Source organism: Phycodurus eques, chromosome 4 (genome assembly GCF_024500275.1).
Source record: "Phycodurus eques isolate BA_2022a chromosome 4, UOR_Pequ_1.1, whole genome shotgun sequence".
In the NCBI taxonomy this organism is placed as follows: domain Eukaryota; kingdom Metazoa; phylum Chordata; class Actinopteri; order Syngnathiformes; family Syngnathidae; genus Phycodurus; species Phycodurus eques.
Window position 1 is genome coordinate 20,765,751 of NC_084528.1, and position 22,861 is coordinate 20,788,611.

Sequence of the window (22,861 nt, forward strand, 5' to 3'; positions counted from 1 at the left end):
CACTTTTGATTGCCGCACATTTATCTATTATGGTTAGAAGATATAATCTGTATGATATGATTATAAAATTATAGGTTTTTTTGTTTTTTTTACTGCATCACTCTGAGAGATTTTTCCTTTTTTTTTTTCTGAACCTCTCAGTTAAATAGAAAGGCCAAAATATTAAAATTAATTGAATGTATTTAACTTTAAAAAAATATGATTTCATTCAATTTAATTGTTTGTTAAGTCATAAAAATAAATACATTCAATTAATTCTATTATTTTGGCCTTTTTATTTAGATAATTATGTAACTTTTAAGCAATTGTGACACAATTGCGATGTTGCATCACACAAATAGACGCCAAAAAAAAAAAAAATACGGCTTCTCTTTAAATGTGTATGGTTACATTTATCTCATAAAAATCTCATGAATTCTGACCATAAAGCTGCCAAAATGTACTGAAACGGTACACATTATGTAAAAATGTACTTCAGTATACAAATACTGTAGTTGAGTCTTTGGACTGCCTTTACACACATCAAATTTGAAATTAAACAACCAAACTGGAGGAAAAAAGCACGTTTCCTTTCAAGTTAAATTAAAATGATAATGCACTTAATTACATATGTATAAATTGTAACACTTGTAACCAAAATATTAGAAACGGCGTGAATGACAACCACAATGTTATGACAGATTATTGTGCAATACATAACATACATATTACAACACACATGCTAACATTTGTCTATATTACGATACTCCTATTTTGAAAGTAAAAACAAAACAAAACATTGTTCTTAAATATCGTTAAAATTAAAAAAAAAACTCTTGACTGTACTGAGATAACGATTGAATTATAATATTTTGCATCCTGTGTCCGGTTGTCGGGCCACGGAGGGGTGGGGGTCACCCCCCCCCTGTGGATCCCGCCTTCTTCTCCCCTCTCTTGGTGCCCTCACCGTCCTTGCTCACGATGGGGCGCTTGACATGGGCTCCCTTTGGGGGGCTATGACTGTTTTTTGGATGGCTGCTGGCTCCTGCTGGTTGGTGGGGCCCCCATGCTCTCCGGGGGAGGTGGGGCGTGGGGGTGCGGTGGTACGGTGCCTACGCCTGCTTCGGTCGGGCTCGGGATCTCCGTCGGTGGCGTCTCCCTGGTTGAGTCCCCTGCTGGACGGGCTTGCTGACTTGGCCCCCACTTGTGGATGGGGGGGATGCTCACCCTTCCTCGATATGCCGGCTCAGAAACTCCATCCTAACATGCATGTGATATGGTGTTCATTCACTAATAAGTTAAATAGACACATAATAGGCTTTAATGACTTGTGCTGGGTTCACTAACAACAACACAGGTTATACTAACATATCAACTCACAGGTTCTTACAGGTGTGCAGACACTAAAAAAAGAATCCCACCGCACCACTCGTCAATAGCACTGCCTTGCTCATTTTCCCATATCCTGTCCTGCCCTTTTCTGTCTTCTCTTATCTTGTTCTCTTGGTTAGTTATTGCATCTCCTCACCAGGTGTATTCCCCCCACCCCACATCTAAAAATGACTGTTGTAAGGTTATTTGTGTTCAAATATCTAGACTGTCTCACTATTGTTCTGCTGTGGTTCTTACCCCTAGTTCTCTTGTCCACTTATCCCTCTGTCTGTCCCCTAAAACCCTTTTCCGTTTGGCTGAATTTTCAATAAACATCAGAATTATATATATATATATATATATTTATATATATTTTAAATAAGCAGAGGGAGTATTTCAAACTCCCCTGTTGCACAGCAAAACTGTAGCAGCACAAAGCCATAGAGATCCACCATTCTGCAAGGCCATAACAGCTGAACAGGACAGGTTTCAAACAAAACAAACAAAAAAAAGAAAAGAAAAAAAAACATCAATTGCAAATGTATTGTACTTCAAAGTTAAATACAACTGAATGTTTTTTTTGGGGGAAAAAATCCACTGGTTTGTCCATAAGTGCCATGTATTTGGTTGCTGATAGTGTTTGCGATGTGATGGTTTTGTACATTCATCGGAAAGAACTTCACCACAAACCGAGAAACGCTGGTATAGGTGTACCTAATGAAGTGACCGTTGAGAATCAATCAATCCTCAGCTTGCGTCCTTGTCAAAATGTTCTTCAATCGATCATCCGTGTGTGTTCGTATCGTCCTTTGACGATCACTTCATTTTCACGAGACGGAGTCCGAGGTCGGAGTCGGAGACCGTTCGCGGTCAACAGAGGAGGATTTTGATGAAGGCCTTGCGGAACTCCACGTTGAAGGTGGTGTAGATGATGGGGTTGACGGCGCTGTTGAGGTAGCCCAGCCATGTGACGGTGCTGTACAGCGACGGCGAGATGCAGCAGCTGGCGCAGTGAGCCTTCAGAACGTGCGTCAGGAAGAAAGGCAGCCAGCAGATGATGAACACACCTCATAGGGTGAAAAAAAAACAAAAAACATCTTAACATGCACGTTCTAGCTCATGCACAGTTTTGGAGGCAGGTACTCAAGCACCCATTGCCAAAATTAGGAATTAGTTAATTCAGGAAAATTAAGAAAAACAGTAGTATAGTATGTTTAACTTATAGGATGTATTTATTATTATTATTATTATTCACACAATCTACACAGTCAATAATACAACTATAACAAAGGAAATGAAGGGATGCTACAGTGGATATAAAAAGTCAACACACCCTCTGTTCAAACGAGAGGATTGACATCACTCAGCTGTGGCCATGATCGGGAATCAATAATACAGTACTAATAATTCAGCAATCATCTGTTTGATGTCAAATAAAATAATACAAAAGTATTCCTATTGTTGTTTTCATGCAAATAAAATAGAAATGAAATAATTGCAAAAATCCCTCGTGAAATGCTCACTTACTTTCATCCATCCGTCCATCCATCCATTTCCCGAGCCGCTTTTCCTCACTAGGGTCGCGGGCGTGCTGGAGCCTATCCCAGCTATCATCGGGCAGGAGGCGGGGTACACCCTGAACTGGTTGCCAGCCAATCGCAGGGCACATACAAACAAACAAACCATTCGCACTCACAATCACACCTACGGGCAATTTTAGAATGTCAATTAACCTACCACGCATGGGGATGTGGGAGGAAACCGGAGTGCCCGGAGAAAACCCACGCAGGCACAGGGAGATGAAATGAAAAAAGGTTGATGAAAATGCCTTACAAAAATGGGTACTTTCATGTCAAATAATATACAAATAAAAGTAAAAAGTAAAATAAGGAATGACTACCAAAAATGACTAGTTTAGTGTTAAAAAATCAATAAAATCTTCCTAGCCTTTTCCATATTCTGGGTTGCCATTTCGTGTAAAAACTAAATAAATTTAAAGATATTTATTTAGTTTAATCATTATTTTTCATTTACATTTTATTTATTTCATATCAAAGTGACCATTTTAGTATGTATTTTTGTTCCCCTTTAAGATAAAATAAATAACATAATGCTTAGCAAAAAAGAGATGCCAGATTCATGTAAAATAAAATCTTCTTCTCTTCAGCTTTTTCCCTATTTGGGCTTGCCGTTTTGTGTCAAATAAAATAAATACAAATATATTCATTTCATTTAATCATTATTTTGCATCTGTATATTAATTTTAAATTAATATGTACCGAACATTGTCATTTTAATGTAAAATACAAATATAAATAATGATTTGACTAAATGAATAGTTAAAATCCATTTGAAATACTGTATATATTTTTTAAAAAGCAAAAATTTAATAAAATTATAATATATAATATAAAATGACTAAAAAAGCAAATTACAAATTAAAATAAATTATTTATTTAATATCTACCAAAATTTTATATTTTAATGTAAAATAACACAGAAATGCAACTAAAATACAAATGAAAATGTGAGTGCGACTGGTTGTTTGTTTGTATGTGCCCTGCGATTGGCTGGCAACCAGTTCAGGGTGTACCCCGCCTCCTGCCCGATGACAGCTGGGATAGGCTCCAGCACACCCCCGTGACCCTTGTGAGGAGAAGCGGCTCAGAAAATGGATGGACGGATGGATGAAGATGAAAATGAAAATAGTGATTTGATGAAATGGATAATTGAAAAAAACTTTTAAATTCTCTACATAATTTTTTTAAGTAAAAAAGAAATCAGGAAACTGTAGTGCTATGTGCTTGTTTAACCCAATCAATGACGTGTGTTTATTTGCGTTGCAGTGTGTGTGTGTTCACCGAGCACAATGGCGAGCATCTGCGTGGCCTTCCTCTCCTTCTGCTGCGACATCTTCCCCCTGGCCCTGTCCTTGGTCACGCCGGTCCAGCCACCGTCGAGCTCCCGCCAGGTCTCGCGGCCCCGCATGCCGTCTTCCAGCGTGGGGGGGCGGGGCGTTAGGGCCGAGCGCGTCACCATGCACGGGTGGGCCGGGGCGGGCCCCACCGAGATAGACAGCGAGATGGTCGCCCGGCCCGGGTGTGCCGAAGACGTTTGGGCGGCGGGCGGCGCGGCTAAACTCTGTTCGGTCTGTGGCAGGAAGCGACCTGGTTCCACATCCAAGGGGTGCACCAGCGCCTCCTTCACCAGCGTCTGCAATAACAATAACAACAACAGAGTGTAGTTGACGTACACGGAAAACAGAAGAAAAACAAAACAAACAAAAAAAAAAACAGAACCTAACCTAACCCAAACCCTTACCTGACCCTAACCCACAGTGACAGCATCAGTGGGTGCCGTCGGTAGCTCGGCAAGAATGTGCTTGCCTTTACTGTATTTTGTTACCGTTTGTTCAATAAAGTGATTGAAAGAGGACCAGCGGCTGTTTCCATCATCCCTCTATCCAAACCACCTATTATGGATTACAGTTAGTTCTAACTCGCCGTGGTAGGCTATATTATTATTATTATTATATTACAATTATTTAAAAACAATTATTGGAATAATTTCCTTTGTTTTAATTTGATAAAATAAAAATAAAAATAATAAAATAAATTATAATCACTGCCCAAAATGGCATTAAATTCAATCTGGAACTTTGCCGACAAATGCACCAAGATAAAAAAAAAAAAAAAAGAAAAGTCTACCAAAAATGTTCAGTTTCATGAAGACTAGTATAAAATAAAATAAATAACCCAAAAATTGCAGCCAAAAATGTTTCAAATGTATGTATTAGGGCCCTCAATTCTGCAGATTATGTGATGTTTTTGCCCAAAAACCACAATATGAACCGCTAACATCTCAACAACATAACAAAGCAATCTTTCTGCACCTTTGTCCAGATCTGCATCGAAATTTCATGGCTTCTTCCTTGGCGTGTCTGTGTCTCCCTTTACAAAGTTTTGGGCAGTTTTCCGGTAATTCTCACTGACAAAACTGCAAAACAACCAAAACGTGAACTTTTACGTGACTCACCACTCGCTTGCGCCCGGGGGCCGCAGTGGACGGCCTTAGGATCAAAGTGCTCAGTTTCACGTCCTCTGGCTGGGTACATTTATTCTACAAGACACAAATGACCAAGCTGGGAACCAAACCTCCATTGTTGGTTTTGTGGAAGGCATTTAGTCACACGTATGTACAGTATAAAATGTTTGGGCCCATTTCAGTAGCAAAAGACAATGTCTGCTAATAATCAAAGAAACAGAAAAGGCAATGATTATGTTATAAAAATGTCTGAATTTCCACCATATCTATTTTGTAGGCGGCACAGTGGACGACTGGTTAGAGCGTCAGCCTCACAGTTCTGAGGACCAGGGTTCAATCCCCGGCCCCGCCTGTGTGGAGTTTGCATATTCTCCCCGTGCCTGCGTGGGTTTTCTCCGGGCACTCCGGTTTCCTCCCACATCCCAAAAAACATGCATTAATTGGAGACTCTAAATTGCCCGTAGGTGTGACTGTGAGTGCGAAGGGTTGTTTGTTTGTATGTGCCCTGCGATTGGCTGGCAACCAGTTCAGGGTGTACCCGCCTCCTGCCCGATGACAGCTGGGATAGGCTCCAGCACGCCCGCGACACTAGTAAGGAGAAGCGGCTCAGAAAATGGATGGATCATCCATCCATCTCCTCACTAGGAGATGGATGGATGGAGAGAGTACCCGGAGAAAACCCACACAGGCGAACATGTGAACTCCACACAGGCTAGCCCAGATTTGAACACAGATCCTCAGAACTGTGAGGAAGATGTGCTAACCAGTCGCCCACTGTGCCACCCAGTCTGTTTTTCCAAATTAAAATTACCCTGACTTCCAATATTTTTACTACTACTAATAAAACCCTATTATTTTAAAATAAACTACTCAATAAACTTTGTCAATTTAATTCACACTCACACCTATGGGCAATTTAGAGCTGTCAATTAACCTGCCATGCATGTTTTTGGGATGTGGGAGGAAACCGGAGTGCCCGGAGAAACCCCACGCAGGCACAGGGAGAACATGCAAATTCCACACAGGTGGGGCTGGGGATTGAACCCGGGTCCTCAGAACTGTGAGGCTGACGCTCTAACCAGTCGGCCAACGTGCTGCCATTATATCTCATCAAAAACAAAATTATTATACTTGTGTTTGGCAAAATAACGGGAAAAGCACTACATCACGTAATCATTGCCACATACGTAAATCACCAATATATATCATATTGATACGATTACCATTTTTGATACAATATTACCCATTTCTACCTTGACCCAAGCTGTCAAGTAGTTTTTCTATTAGCCCACTAACTCTCTAACATAACGGCCACCAAAACAAAGCCCTGTGGTGGAGGTAAGGCGAGGAAGGAGGGCTTTCTTTTCCCCCTACCTTCCTGGGCCGCTGTAGCCCCGAGGCCTCGGCCCCGCTGTGCCTGCGCGGGGGCGCTGTGCGTCGGCCGCGTCTGCGCAGGACCACGCAGATCTGAACGTACACCAGCAGGGTGACGATGAAGGGCACGTAGAAGGACGCCACCGACGAGTACACTACGAAGGCTGGGTCGGCGAAGCTGCACGTGGTGCCTTCGCGGTCTGCTGGAGAACAGGAAAACACACTTTTATCAACTCTACTCGTTACACTGGTGCTGCTCAAACTTTTGAAATTTTTTTTTCATCTAAAATGTATACTTTTGTAAAGCCACTGGAACATTATGCACCGTTTAAACCATAACATTGTGCTTAAAAAAAGGAAAATAAGAAACTGTACTTAAATAATGATTCAATTAAAATGTATTGCACATAAAAGTTCAATATAAAATATACCTAAATAATTTTTAAAAAATCTTAACGTCTGAATGTAAATGTATTGTTTTTAAAAGTTGTGTGATAATATGATTGTGTTGGGTAGGTACCGAATAAAACGTCTGCGGTCAATGCAAAACTCCAAAACAAATTGGGTAGGGAGCGACGTTCAAAATCAATGAATAAAGTTCCTGTTTTCTGCATTACCAGTGTTGTTGAGTCCAAAGAGCAGCGGGCAGGAAATGGCGAAGGAGAGGAACCAGACGGCGGCGATCATCAGTGCCACCCTCCTTCTGGAGCTGTAGCGTGTGTTATACAACAACGGCATGGCCACTGCCGTGTACCTGCAACACACACACACATAAATCATTTTATATTGATTTTATTGCTTTATTCATTTTCATTCATTCAAATTTGTAGTTTCAACATTTTTCAGATTATGAAAAGATTTATTCCACAAGTACATTTCACATATGCCTTGCAAAAAGTTTTTTTTTTTCCCTTTAGCCACCACTGGTAGGCTATTTAATCATTTTCTTTATTTCTTATAGAGCCTTTATTTTCAACAGTGCGGTACTAGTGGTAGCGGTCTTTCTCTAGTGGTATGCAAAAAAATAAATAAAAATAAGATAAATACAGAATGAAATGTTTAAACTGTGCATAATGTTACAGTGGTGGTTAAAACTTATTTATTTTCTTAAATCCAGTACAGTATATTTATTAGCTAGGCTTACAGTTCAGTTGCATTTAACTTTTAAGCACAAAAAGAACTGTTTGCTTTCAGTCCTTTTGTAATTTGTGTTTCACTTTCACTATATGCAGTACATTTTAGTTTCATTATTATTTAAGTAGATTTTTTTAATTTTCCAATATTTAAGCGCAATGTTGCTGTTCAAACTGTGCATAACATTACAGTGGCTTACAATAATATTAAATATACTTTTACTGCCCTGTTTTTGATGAACACCTAAGCTACTACAACTAAGCTACTGTATTTTAATGTTGGTCATTATAGTTGTACTTGGAGAGACAAATATTTTTTGAGGTGGTACTTGGTAAAAAAAAGTTTGAAAACCACCATTAAAAGGCACCTCACGCTGAAAAATAAGCCCTCACGAGCTGTTAGCTCTTTTAACTCTTACACAGTGTTTGCATCAAATTGACAGCAATAGAATTACCTTAAATGTAATCCTTTCAACCTGAAATTTGATGACTTTTGAATGAAAATATTTTTAAAATGTCATTGTTTTTGAACAGACACTACAAAGTTTGTGTACACTGAGACTGTTGCGGGTCCACCGTGTCTGTTTACCAAAATTGATTTTGTGTGTTAAATCAAGGAAAATGATTGTGGTGGGAATTCTGCAACTGTGAAACTCTACATGCCATAAAAGTTTGCATTTTATTAGAGCACATTGGAAACTGTAAACGAGGGAGCGTAAAACAATCCAGAGAACTGTCTGTCTTTCCACCACATTTGCTCAGGTTCCTGCAGAAACATGCATCTGTCGGTTTTTAAAGGGTCAAAGGGGAATGTCGAAACTGTAAAAGAGTCCTAGGCATGTATAAGTGTATTTTTATGGGACACTGGGGGACAGTGTTCACAGGGGAGCTCGAAACCACAAACATCATTTGTATTTGATTGTACTTTATTTGTTTGTATTAATTTTCACATGCGCAACACGAAGTTTAAAATTAAAATATTTAACGTGTGTCCAATGTCTGACTATCTTTCATGCGTCACCCCTCTCTCAAATGGCAACTAACTAATTGCCTTTCAAACAAGACTAATTGCCTTTCAAACAAGACTAACTTGAGTATCGTTTTTAAAAGCGAGTAAAACGTGAGCTTGAGCGAGCGTACCTGTCGATGCTGATCGCACACAGGTTGAGGATGCTGGCCGTGCACATCATCACGTCCAAAGTCAGCAGGATGTCGCAGTGGATCAGGCTGAAGCGCCACTCGCCCACCACCTGCAAACACACGCGCAATTACCTCCACAAGTGTCATCCATCTATCTATCTATCTATCTATCTATCTATTTAACCATGTAATGCTCCTTAAGTGACACAATGTTCCTGCCAGAACTTTTTTAATTAGTCCCTTAACATGAATAGTTCATTGTCAGCCAAAATATGACGCATTCAATTATTAACACTCATATTTCAAAATAATTCACTTCTACGGGAACTCCAGTGACAACCCCTCCTCAAATTAATTGCTTCAGATGGGAGAAAGTCCATCCTTCAATTTTCTGTTCTCATTACAGTGGCGGGTGAGCTGAAGCTTACGCCCAAATTAAGGCGAGAGACAAACAAGCATGCACACTCACATTCAGACGGATGAACAATTTGGAGTTTTCAATGAACCTAACATGCATTTTTTGGGAATTTGGGAGGTGAATGGTCAATCGAGTTATGGGGCACAAATGATTCTGACCCACATAGTCTGCCTCACATCAACTGTTCAGTACAATATCTGCAAGAGAGTCTAAGCTTTTCTTTGGCCATTGTGTGGTTTTCCAAGTCCTCTGGAAAGAATACAGCATGGTGAACGTGATGGTAAATTGATTCATGGGGCACATTTGATTCTGCCCCTCATAGTCTGCCTAGTGACAGCTGCTCAGCACCTGCAAGTGTGTTAGAATTTTCTTTGGCTTTGTGTGTTATTTTTATCCGTTTGGAAAGAAAACAAACATCATCGTGAACGTGATGGACTGCGGGGCACAAATGATTCTGCTCCACATAGTCTGCCTAGCAACAAATGACCAGGCAATAATAGGGTGAACATATTGAGAGGGAAATTGTGAGTCTTATGTATGACCACAGCATGGCGAAAAAGTGTTTCTAACTTTATTTTGACTTTCTGTTTTGTGTTTTAGCATTCTGCCCCAAATTCAACCTAGTAAATGCAATTGTGTATGCAATATACAAAAATAAATAAATAAATAAAAAAGGGTTTTGGGGCACAAATGATTTTGCTCCACATAGTCTGCCTAGCAACAGCTGCTCAGTACAATATCAGCAAGTGTCTTTAGCTTTTTTTTAGGCTTTGTTTGTTTTTTAAAAATCATTTGGAAATGAAACAGCATGGTGAACATGATAGTAAATTGAACTTTAGGGCACAAATTATTCTGCCCCACATAGGCAGCCAAGCAACAGCTGCTCAGTGCAGCTGCAAGTGTGTTGAGCTTCTTTGGCTTTTGTCTGCCTAGCAAAAAATTACCAGGTAAAGGTGAGGGGACCATATTGGTGGGAACATTGTGTGTGAGTGTTAGCCATTTCACCTCCAGGTAGACCCCCCAAGGCATGACCAGGGTGGCTAGCAGCAGGTCGGAAACAGCCAGGGAAACGATGAGGTAGTTGGTGGTTGTCTGCAGGGCTCTTTCCCGCGACACAGCCACGCACACCAGCACGTTGCCGAACACCACGCAGAAGATGAGCAGAACTAGCAGCACGGCGTAGAAGTTGTATGGCGGCGAGGAAGACGTGGACACCGCGCCACTGCAATTGTCAGGCAATGTCAAAAAGATGTATGAGGGGGCGGTGGAGGCCAGGGTCAAGGAGGAGTTGAGATGGAGGCTTGACAGCGGTAAGGAGGAGGGCGGTGGTGGTGGTGGGGGAGGAGGAGGAGGAGGAGAGGACATGTGAGCAGAGTTGTTGTGAGAAGTCATGGTGATGCATCAGTGGGCATGGTTTTTCTGAAAAGTGATGACACAAAGGAAGAGAAGAAGCACAACGTTATCTTCTTTTCTAAGTCGGCAGTGCACACAATTGAAAGCTTGACACAGAAGGAAATGAAAGGGTCATTATCAAGACACTAGTGAAAATGACTTCAGACTCAGAAACACCAAACAAGATTGGCTTTTTCACAGAAAATACAACACTTTTGCAAGGACTAAAGTATTGAGACACAGGCGGATGACAAACATGGATGATATCACATTGCACAAATAATAGTCAACATGATGCTTCACAAACATTCCGACATCACATGGGAAAAGACTTCACAAACATGGCCATCAACAAACACACTCCACAAACATGGCCAACGTGACAATTCACAGTCATGGCTAACGTTACACAGGGACGTGTTATTTGAAATCCCACTTGAGTTCTAGGCAGGACACGCCCCGCTGCAATCTGATTGAACGACCAGCTTCCCAGGGCTTCCGGCTCATTTCACTCAGATAGGAAAGTTCCCAAGCCAAAATGAGGCCCATGGTCGAGAATGCGCTTCACAATCGTGGCTGACCTCACGCTTCACAATGGCTGCAACACGTTCCAAAAAAGCTGTGACAGGTAGGAAAAAAGACTGAGAAAGTTGAGGAATGCTCATCAAACACCTGTTTTGAACATCCCACAGGTGAACAGGCTAATTGGGAACAGGTGGGTGACATGATTGGGTATAAAAGGAGCTTCCCTCAATTGCTCAGTCATTCACAAGCAAAGATGAGGTGAGGTTCACCTCTTTGTGAACAAGTGCGTGAGAAAATAGTCGAACAGTTTAAGGACAATGTTCATCAACGTACAATTGCAAGGAATTTAGGGATTTCATCATCTACGGTCCACCATATCATCAAAAGGTCTGATGAAAAGAATCTGGAGAAATCACTGCATGTAAGCGGCAAGGCCGAAAACCAACATTGAATGCCCGTGACCTCCGATCGCTCAGGCGGCACTGCATCAAAAACCGACATCAATGTGTAAAGGATATCACCACATGGGCTCAGGAACACTTCAGAAAACCAATGTCAGTAAATACAGTTCGGCGCTACATCCGTAAGTGGAACTTCAAACTCTAGTATGCAAAGCAAAAGCCATTTATCAACAACACCCAGAAACGCCGCCGGCTTCTTTGGGCCCGAGCTCATCTAAGATGGACTGATGCAAAGTGGAAAAGTGTTCTGTGGTCTGACGAGTCCACATTTCAAATTGTTTTTGGAAATTGTGGATGTCGTGTCCTCCGGGCCAAAGAGGAAAATAACCATCCGGACTGTTATGGATGCAAAGTTCAAAAGCCAGCATCTCTGATGGTATGGGGCTGTGTTAGTGCCAATGGCATGGGTAACTTACACATCTGTGAAGGCACCATTAATGCTGAAAGGTACGTACAGGTTTTGGAGAAACATATGCTGCCATCCAAGCAACGTCGTTTTCATGGACGCCCTGCTTATTTCAGCAAGTCAATGCCAAACCACATTCTGCACGTGTTACAACAGCGCGGCTTTGTAGTAAAAGAGTGCGGGTCCTAGACTGGCCTGCCTGCAGTCCAGGCCTGTCCCCCATTGAAAATGTGTGGCGCATTATGAAGTGTAAAATATGACCATGGAGACCCCGGACTGTTGAACAGCTGAAGCTATACATCAAGCAAGAATGGGAAAGCTTCAACAATTAGTGTCATCAGTTCCCAAACGTTGATTGAATGTTTTTAAAAGAAAAGGTGATGTAACACAGTGGTAAACATGACCCTATCCCAGCTTTTTTGGGACGTGTTGCAGCCATAAAATTCTAAGTTAATGATTATTTGCTAAAAACAATAACATTTATCAGTTTGAACATTAAATATCTTATCGTTATAGTGTAATAAAATGTAATCAATTAAATATAGGTTGAACATGATTTGCAAATCATTGTATTCTGTTTTTATTTATGTTTAAGACAACGTCCCAACTTCATTGGAATTGGGGTTATATATATGAAAATATATGACAATAAGCATTTGTGACATGAAAAGATGCAGTTGAATAAGACAGCAGACGTGAGTTACCAACGTAATTCAAAAAATAAAAAGCCTTAAATGGAAATGAGCAGGCCACGTTGCCCGAAGAGCTGACAAAAGGTGGACCACAGAAACTATCAATTGGATACCACTGGACACAAAGCGACCACGGCAAAGAGCTAATAGTAGATGGAAAGATTAAATCATTAAACACACCGGAATACACTGGCAACAAATTGCAAAATGTCATAGTAGTTGGAAACGTGAAGAAGAAGCCTTCATCCTGCAGTGGATAGATAATGGCTGATGATGATGATGATATATATATATATATATATATATATATATATATATATATATATCTGTAGTTTAGTTTAACACAAAGTCCCAACTTCATTGGAATTGGGGTTGTATTATTATTTGATGCTGTAAAGATCAAAGTTTATTTGCCACCACAAATTTAGTTACGTGAAATTATTTCAATAAGGAAAAATACAGACTGCGAATTCACTCTGGTCATCTACTTTATACACTAGGAAATACTAGTCATCAACTAAATTATAGCATTTGCATCGATATAATAATAATAAGTACATAGTAGTATTTACTCAGTGGCGTCTCCATTTTAGTCGTTCCATCTGTAGAATGTTAGCATATTTACATCTGTCCTTAGTGGCTTCTTACAGTGGGTATGGAAAGTGTTCAGACGCCCTTAAAATCTTTACTCTTTGTTATATTGCAGCCATTTGCTAAAATCATTTAAAGTTAAATTTTTTTCCACATGAATGTGCACACAGCACCCAATATCGACATAAATAAAAATAGAATTTTTGAATTTTTTGCAGATTTATTAAAAAGGAAAAACTGAAATATCACACAGCCAAAAGTATTGAGACCATTTGCTCAGTATTTAGTGGAAGCCCCCTTTTGAGCGAAAACAGCCACGATTCTTTTTGGGAATCATGCAACAAGTTTTTCACACCTGGATTTGGATTTGGATCATCTGCCATTCCTCCTTGCAGATTCTCTCCACTTCTGTCAGGTTGGATGGTGAACGTTGGTGGGCAGCCATTTTCAGGTCTTCCCAGAGATGCTCAATTCGGTTTAAGTCAGGGCTCTGGCTGAGACATTCAAAAACGGAGTTGTTCTGAAGCCACTCCTTCGGTACTTTAGCTGTGTGCTTAGGGTCATTGTCTTGTTGGAAGGTGAACCTTCGGCCCAGTCTGAGGTTCTGAGCACCCTGGAGAAGATTTCTGTCCAGAATATCCCTGTACTTGGCCACATTCATCTTTGCTTCAATTGCAACCGGTCGTCCTGTCCCTCCAGCTGAAAAACACCCCCACAGCATGATGCTGCCAACACCATGCTTCACTGTTGGGACTGTATTGGACAGGTGATTGATTACCAGTGCCTGGTTTTCTCCACACATTCCACTTAGAATTAAGTTGTCTTTCTAGAACTTTCTCCCATCTCCCGACTGCATCTCTGGAGCTGAGCCACAGTGATCTTTGGGTTCTTCTTTACATGTCTCACCAAGGCTCTTCTCCCCCGATTGCTCAGTTTGGCCGGACGGCCAGCTCTAGGAAGGGTTCTGATCGTCCCAAACGTCTTCCATTTAAGGATTATGGAGGCCACTGTGCTCTTAGGAACCTTAAGTGCAGCAAAAAAAAATTGTAACCTCGGCCAGATCTGTGCCTTGCCACAATTCTGTCTCTAAGCTCTACAGGCAATTCCTTTGACCTCATGATTCTCATTTGCTCTGACATGAACTGTAAGCTGTAAGGTCTTATACAGACAGGTGTGTGGCTTTCCTAATCAAGTCCAATCAGTATAATCAAACACAGCTGGACTCCAATGTAGGTGTTGAACCATTTTAAGGATGATCAGAAGAAATGGACAACACCTGAGTTAAATATATGAGTGTCACAGCAAAGGGTCTGAATACTTATGGCTGTATGATATTTCAGTTTTTCTTTTTTAATAAATCAGCAAAAAAAAAAAATGAGGGAAAAAATGATCTTGAATTATTTTAACAAATGGCTGCAATATAGCAAAGACTGAAAAATTTAAGGGGGTCTAAAAACTTTCCGTACCCACTGTATGTTTAATGTTTACATATTTACGCAGCAGCCAAAATGGCATCGTTAACTCCCATTGTTGCATTTTAGAATAACGACAGACAGATCTTCACACTGATCTGACTTACAGGTTAGACTTGGTTTGGAACACATAAAAGATCATTGCCTTTTTAACAGTTTCATCTTCATAATTTTTGACTTTTTCATGGAACATTCACTTATCTGGTTTGTCATGCGAAGTGATATTGTCTAAATTGTGCACATTGGTCATTAGGTCAATATGATGTCATGTTTTCCACATGCTGTATATACACAGCATGTGGAAAAACAACCCCCCCCCCCCCCACACACACACAATTCAAGTGTCAGGTCGTGTTAGGTAAAAGATCTTCTCGCTACATTTGCTGAGCTCAGCCATCTGTGAAATAAAACATTAATCATAACTCTCAATCTGCTCTGAGGAACAATGATGGTGTGGGAAATATTATAGTCTGCATGCTCTTTGATCTCATTTAAAGTAACCTTGTCAATTACCACAACGATGCCGTTCTGATGTTTTTTTTGTTTTTTTTTGTAGTACAACCACATCGCAAAGCCACAAAACAAGTGTCTTCGCAAAGCTGTTTTAATAATTCATGTCAATTAGCTTCACAGAGGATGTGACCGTCTCCTGCCCGAAGATAGGTGGGATAGGCTCCAGCGCTCCCACGACCCTTGTGAGGATAAGCGGCTCAGAAAATGGATGGATGGATGGATGGAAACTGTCACCAGGGTGAATCCATTATGAACTAAAAAAAATAAAATAAAATCACTTAACAAAACGGTAAGGCAATCATACAAGTGTAAAAATAGAAAGTAACCAATTTAAAAGTGAAAATTGGTATGTGCACATCGGCAGCATAATGGCTCTCAAAAGTGGTCATTCAACACGCATTTTGAGTGGCAGCCGAACCGCTGTTTTCCGGGTCTCACGGCGGTCGCGTTTTTAACCTTACCAATATACACGATTAATGATTAATGACGAGGGAGAACAGGCGACAGTCGACAGTTTACAGTCGACAACATCACCGTCAAAAACGTTTATGTGAATAACCCTGTTTTTGAAATGCATACACATCATTTATTAGATACTTTTCCATGTATCCGCCCAATTTGAAGTAAATTGGTCATCTTACAGACACACTTTTTGCTCGTGCAACTGGCCAGGTCTGTTGACCCTGACTGACTATGACCCGCCATGACGGCTCATATTTTCAGTCAGTTCCAACGCTAATTTCATGGATGTCGAATTTCTGTTATCTATGCAGTATGCTAGCATATTTAAGCATGCAGAATGTTAATATATTTACTTTAGAGGTGTCTACATTTACCTGTTACTTCTGCCGTATTTGAGCATCTTTTTTGCATATTTACTGAAAAATCTCTGACTTATGCTGTTACTTCTACCATCTATACTTGTTAGCGGCGTCTAACTTTAGCTGTTCAATCTCATCGTGCATGTGCATCATGACAAAAAAAAGGTTTTACATTCTATTTCATTCTATTCTATTTACTGAGAGGCGTCTGACTCAATATGCAGAATGCTAGCATATTAACTTAGCAGCGGACAACTTTAGCGGCTCCATATGCTGAATATTAATTCTGTATGCTGTATGTTAGCATATTAACATATGCGAGATGTTGAGCTATTTAATGAACAGCATTCAACTCTAGCGAATCAGTATGCAGAATGTAAGCATATTAATTTAGCAGCAGCCAACTTTAGCAGCTGCATATGCTGTATATTAGTTTTGTATGCAGTATGTTAGCATATTTAGGTGTGCAGATTATTAGCATATTTATCTGTGTCTATGTCGTGGTGGCATTTTTTTTTTGCAAATGGAAATGTTTAGTTATTACCTCTGACAGGCATGACACTTTGACTTTGGCACACCAGGAGGGAGCACATCTGTTTGTGAATTTTTGCTGCTCGTTTATCATCATTTATCTTGAATATAGAGTGAGAATATCTCCTCAAGCTGCACCTCCAGTCCATCATTTATTCTTCCCTGGCGCACTTGTACAAAATGCATGGACTCGGGGAACAAAAAGGCCAGGAAATCACATTCCTATCCAGCCATACATTCATTTTCTGTACTGCTATTAAAAGATCTATGACGAGCAGCCCGACTTGAAACGGACGACGTTCATACCTGTAATAACAAAGTCGTCCAGCTAGTTTCCTATTAGCGCTTAGCAATTGTGCTGCAATTTCCACCCATTTATTAACGCTGGCGTCACCTGTAAGGATAACACCAGCTACCCTGCACAATCAATTCTTGATGAATAAATCAGCGCAGTGAAGCAGCGCAGCGGCTCGTTAATATGCTGTTAGTCAGTGGCTCGCTCTTTTCATACACATGCACGTTATCGGATGACTAATTAAAAGAATAACACATTCATTTCTAATGGTATTGTCACTGGGGAGGCAGCAAAATATAAATGTTTCATTAACATCTCTTGTTGACTACAGTTTATGATTAATGATCGTACTGTTGGCATGGCCTTGTATGGTGAGATATCAAACTTTGCTTCCATGCTCTGCCCAGGCACAATGACAAAAACTAAAACCCATTTTTTTCCATATCTTATTGTCTAAGTATAATTTTGTAATCTTTGAAGGGTGTCTTGGAAATGGCCAAATTGGCCCTAAAATCTCCACGTCAAAACAAATTGTCAGGCTTCCTGTGACTTTTAGGCATGGCTTCTTGAGACTTTTTTGTGAGTCTACTCATGATAGCTTTTCACGGCGCTAAGTTAAACTGGCTTTGGGGATTTAAAAAAAAAAAAAAAAAAAACTGGCTTTGGGAATTAAAAAATAAAATTGGTGAAAACTAAAAAATGGAAACGATAGGCCAAAATTTACTCTACAATGGCAGCTGCCTTTTCAGTTGTGGCTGATGTTGCATAATGAAACTGACGTGGGGGTGGGTTGGAGGGAGTTTGTAATCACAAAAGAAATGAGCAAAAACTGGAAAATGGAAAGAAAGGCCAAAATGACCGATCAAAATAAATAAATACATAAAAAAATAAATGCATACATCCATCCATTTTCTGAGCCGCTTATCCTCACATGGGTCACGGGAGTGCTGGAGCCTATCCCAGCTATCAACGGGCAGGAGGCGGGGTACACCCTGAAATGGTTGCCAGCCAATCACAGTAAATAAATAAATAAATACAGCAGGCGGCACGGTGGGCGACTGGTTAGAGCGTCAGCCTCACAGTTCTGAAATGCAGGGTTCAATCCCCGGCCCCGCCTGTGTGGAGTTTGCATGTTCTCCCCGTGCCTGCGTGGGTTTTCTCCGGGCACTCCGGTTTCCTCCCACATCCCAAAAACATGCATGCATTGGAGACTCTAAATTGCCCGTAGGTGTGAATGTGAGTGCGAATGGTTGGTTTGTTTGTATGTGCCCTGCGATTGGCTGGCAACCGGTTCAGGGTGTACCCCGCCTCCTGCCCGATGATAGCTGGGATAGGCTCCAGCACGCCCGCGACCCTAGTGAGGAGAAGCGGCTCAGAAAATGGATGGATGGATGGATGGATGGATAAATACAGCAAAATGCCAGACTTAGTCTTTGTTCAGGCATGGTTTCTTGAGACTTTTTCTTTGTCAGTCTACATATGACAGACACGCCTACCAAATTTCATATTGCTAAGTGAAACTGAGAACAGGTGCTGCATTTACAAAAGGTGGGCAACCAATCATTCCTTCTAGTTTACTGTGCTTCCAACACCAGTGTTATCTGATGCTCTGTGATTGAAGTTCTTATTCTGTCTTGAATAACATGGCTCGCTCCTCATATCTCCTCACATTCTCCAAGTCGTCGCGGTCTGCCCCCACCATCACTGCAGCCTTGAAGCATGCGCAGTGAGAGGGGGATGGATTCATTCAACCTTAATCTTCCTTCTATTAAAAGGAACGAAATTGTTTTGTTTTTTTCCAGTAAGCCTTGACTGGCAACAATTAGCGAGTCTGTACGTCGTCACTTGCAGTGTTAATCTTAGAGGAAACAGTCACGGCTTTAAACTTATTTCAACACTGTGAAGGCAAAATGTTGGGAAAGAAATATTTTACTCATAAATCTTGTCCTGTCAATTTATCAGATTCTTTGAAGTCACATATATATATATATATATATATATATATACATATATATATATAGTATATCCAAACTCCACTATGGCCAAGAACAAAGATCTGTCAAAGGACACCAGAAACAAAATTGTAGACCTGCACCAGGCTGGAAAGACTGAATCTGCAGTAGGTAAGCAGCTTGGTGTGAAGAAATCAACTGTGGGAGCAATTATTTGAAAATGGAAGACAGACAAGACCACTGATAATCTCCCTCGATCTGGGGCACCATGCAAGATCTCACCCCGTAGGGTCAAAATGATCACAAGAACGGTGAGCAAAAATCCCTGAACCACACGGTGCGACCTAGTGAATGACTTGCAGAGAGCTGGGACCAAAGTAACAAAGGCTACCATCAGTAACACACTACGCAGCCAGGGACTCAAATCCTACAGTGCCAGATGTGTCGCCCTGCTTATGCCAGTACATGTCCAGGCTCATCTGAAGTTTGCTCGCGAGCATTTGGATGATCCAGAAGAGGATTGGAAGAATGTCATATGGTCAGATGAAACCAAAACAGAACATTTTGGTAAAAACTCAACTTGTCGTGTTTGGAGGAGAAATAATGCTGAGTGGCATCCAAAGAACACCATACCTACTGTGAAGCATAGGTGTGGAAACATCATGCTTTTGGGCTGTTTTCCTGAAAAGGGACCAGGACGACTGATCCGTGTAAAGGAAAGAATGAATGGGGCCATGTATCGTGAGATTTTGAGTGAAAACCTCCTTCCATCAGCAAGGGCATTGAAGATGAAACGTGGCTGGGTCTTTCAGCGTCCTGGAGTGGCCTAGCCAGTCTCCAGATCTCAACCCCATAGAAAATATTTGGAAGGAGTTGAAAGTCTGTGTTGCCCAGCGACAGCCCCAAAACATCGCTGCTCTCGAGATCGGCATGGAGGGGTGGGCCAAAATACCAGCAACAGTGTGTGAAAACCTTGTGAAGACTTACTGAAAACGTTGACCTCTGTCATTGCAAACAAAGGGTATATAAACAAAGAATTGAGAATCATTTTTGTTGTAGATCAAATACTTATTTTCCACCATAATTTGCTAATAAATTCTTTAAAAATCAGACATTGTGATTTTCTGGATTTTCTTTTCTCATTTTCTCTCTCTTAGGTGAGGTATACCTATGATGAAAACTACAGGCCTCTCTCATCTTATGAAGTGGGAGAACTTGCACAAATGGTGGCTGACTAAATACTTTTTTGCCCCACTGTGTGCGTGTATATATATATACCAAATGACAAAACAACTCTCAGTATGATCCAGTTAAAATGCAAGCACAATAATATACATATTATTAGATGAATCAAAACTGAGCATTATCATCCTCTATCTGTGAAGGCATATTTTTGGATACAGCCCTTGTATTCGAGGTGATTAGATTGTGCAGGTGTAGGAGTGTATGAACTGGACTACACGGGTGGAATGAAATGAGACGGAGAGGGAGGAGACCGCTGTCTGCGTCTAACCGACTCTCCAAATCGGTCAGACTGTGCGACGTGATTTAGGCGCCAGTTAGCGGGGAGCACTTTATTTGTACACAAACATTTCTCTATATCAGGAACACTAAACAAAGTTACTGAGCAAACTGAGTCATTTTTTCTTTGGAAACATGACATTTGTCTATGCAGCGAGGCGTGTCCTGCCTTGAACCTGAGTAGATGTATATATATCTATACAAATATATCTTATATATATATCTTGATATCTTGGACAAAGATTTTCCCCAAAATTGACAAAACATTTGGCAATACTAAAATACTAAATATTACCAACAAAAATTCTATTAAAAGAAGAAAAAAGAGAAGAATTAGAGCTCTCTTAAATGGATAAAAACCTACAAAAATTTATGAATTCCCGCCCCAAAAACCCCAAATGGACAAAAAATCCACAAAAATACTAGGAAAAAGAATAAAAAAAAATCACAATACAGTACTAATACTAAGTACGAAATACAGACAGTAATCAATTCCCACAAGAAATTATTATTTGTTTTCACAAAAATCCCCTGATAAATTGACAAAAACACAAAATGAGACACCAAAGCCTCCATAAATCCCCACAAAATGGACAAAAAAAATTAAAATAGACAAAAATTCTCCCAATACAAAAAGGGGCCAAATTGGACATGAATTAGACAGATAGGTGGCGCAAGTAGTTTGTGAAGGATTTCAGTTTTGGTTATCGTGACTAAGGAAATCTGCCATTTTGGTTTGAATCAGCCATTTCAGGGTCATTTTGGCCATAGCCAGCGGTTCTTCAAAGACAGACTTGTCCAACAGATTTTGTTCCATCGCTACCAAATTGGAATTACGCATAATAGACGGGATGGAGATGCTAATTTGAAAAGCATTTGAGTTTTGGTCATTACGTGTTGGCGACGCATGGCAGAAAAGTTTGACGTTTCTAAAGTCTAACACAGTAAGTCAGCTCCAAGGTTAGAGCTGCAAACTGGAAACTTCTGGAGTTTAGATTAATGGCTTGCGAAACATGTTGTGACGCTGGTGTGGGGGGGGGGGGGGGGGGGGGGGGGTTTGCTTTCTTGCTGCTGGTTCTATTGGCTCGTAATCAGGAGGTTATCGGTTTGACCTCAGCTTCCCGAGCACACCATCTTGACGTGTCCTTGAAAGAGGCTTGATAAGTTACAAGACTTCATGCAGCCATAAACACGCATTAGGACCAACCAACATCATAATAGTTTGGTTTGTTGTATGACAGCATGGTTCCCCTCAATAAATATGTATTTATTTATTCAGCCATTCTGTCTTGCACTAATCCAGTTGAGGGTCACCAGTGAGCTGGATTGGAGTTTATCCCAGATGACTTTGGGAGAAAGGCAGACCACACCCTGAACTGCTGGTTCATTTATTTATGCCTGTATTTGCAATGATGCAATTTCAAAATACTGACTAATAAATAAAATAAATTAATAAAAATAAATGTGGGAGGAAACCAAACCCACACAGGCGAACATGTGAATTCCATACAGGCGAGGCAGGATTTGAACACAGATCCTCAGAACTGTGAGGCAGATGTGCTAAACAGTCACCCACCGTTACACCCTGTCTGTTTTTCCAAATTTAAATTACCCTGACTTCCGATATTTTTTCTACTACTAATAAAAGAACCATTATTTTAAAATAAATTATTCAATAACATTTGTCAATTTAACATACAGTATTAAAGTGTGGGGAAAAAGGTTCAACTGTGGTAAATTAATAAACAAGTGTCATCTTTCCTGTATTATTAACTTATAATAAAATAAAACATTGTGTTGTGGCATGAAAGGTAGAATAATTATACTGTATTAATTGTGTGAATATTGCATTAATTTTGTTGTACCACGTACGCTGTCGTCTCAGTAACAATATGACAATACAATGATATTATATGAACAATAATTTCTCAATAGGTTGAATGGGACCTACCGGCTCCAGACTATAGGTCCGCTCTCCTCTCACCATCCCGGGTGAACAGCCTCGACCACGGCACTCCGCGGTACGCCTCCGCCCTGAGGAGTGATGGGTCTCTCCCGGGGGTCCCCCGTCTGCCTTGGCCGCGCCACGTCGCTCGAGCTGGGCTCCGCGAAGCGTGGTGAGGAGCCTCGAGGGTTGACAGGGACCGAGACCAGCTGACACGTCATTGACTGAGGGCAATATTGGTAGGCGGGGTGTCTGTGATCATCGAAGCACACCTGAGGGGCTTCC

At 40.7% G+C, this 22,861-nt stretch overlaps 1 protein-coding gene across 6 annotated transcripts; it reads right to left on the reverse strand.

Moving 5' to 3' along the window:
• Positions 1 to 367: 367 nt before the first annotated feature.
• On the reverse strand, positions 368 to 22,807 carry drd2l (dopamine receptor D2 like). 6 transcript variants are annotated; one of them, XR_009768422.1, is made up of 9 exons: positions 22,583 to 22,807; positions 10,465 to 10,878; positions 9,042 to 9,151; positions 7,386 to 7,522; positions 6,769 to 6,971; positions 5,386 to 5,469; positions 4,212 to 4,563; positions 2,065 to 2,367; positions 368 to 1,239 (listed from the first exon to the last, which is right to left on the reverse strand). XR_009768422.1 is itself a non-coding variant. In XM_061674581.1 (8 exons), the coding sequence occupies exons 2-8, from the start codon at positions 10,849 to 10,851 to the stop codon at positions 2,126 to 2,128; spliced, it is 1,512 nt and encodes a 503-aa protein (XP_061530565.1). In that variant the 5' UTR covers positions 10,852 to 10,878; positions 22,583 to 22,807; the 3' UTR covers positions 1,285 to 2,125. The 6 variants fall into 6 exon arrangements, 5 of the variants coding, with proteins under 5 accessions (XP_061530565.1, XP_061530564.1, XP_061530567.1 ...); XM_061674581.1 differs by lacking the exon at positions 368 to 1,239 and having other exon boundaries at positions 1,285 to 2,367; positions 6,769 to 6,968; XM_061674580.1 differs by lacking the exon at positions 368 to 1,239 and having other exon boundaries at positions 1,285 to 2,367.
• Positions 22,808 to 22,861: the final 54 nt, after the last annotated feature.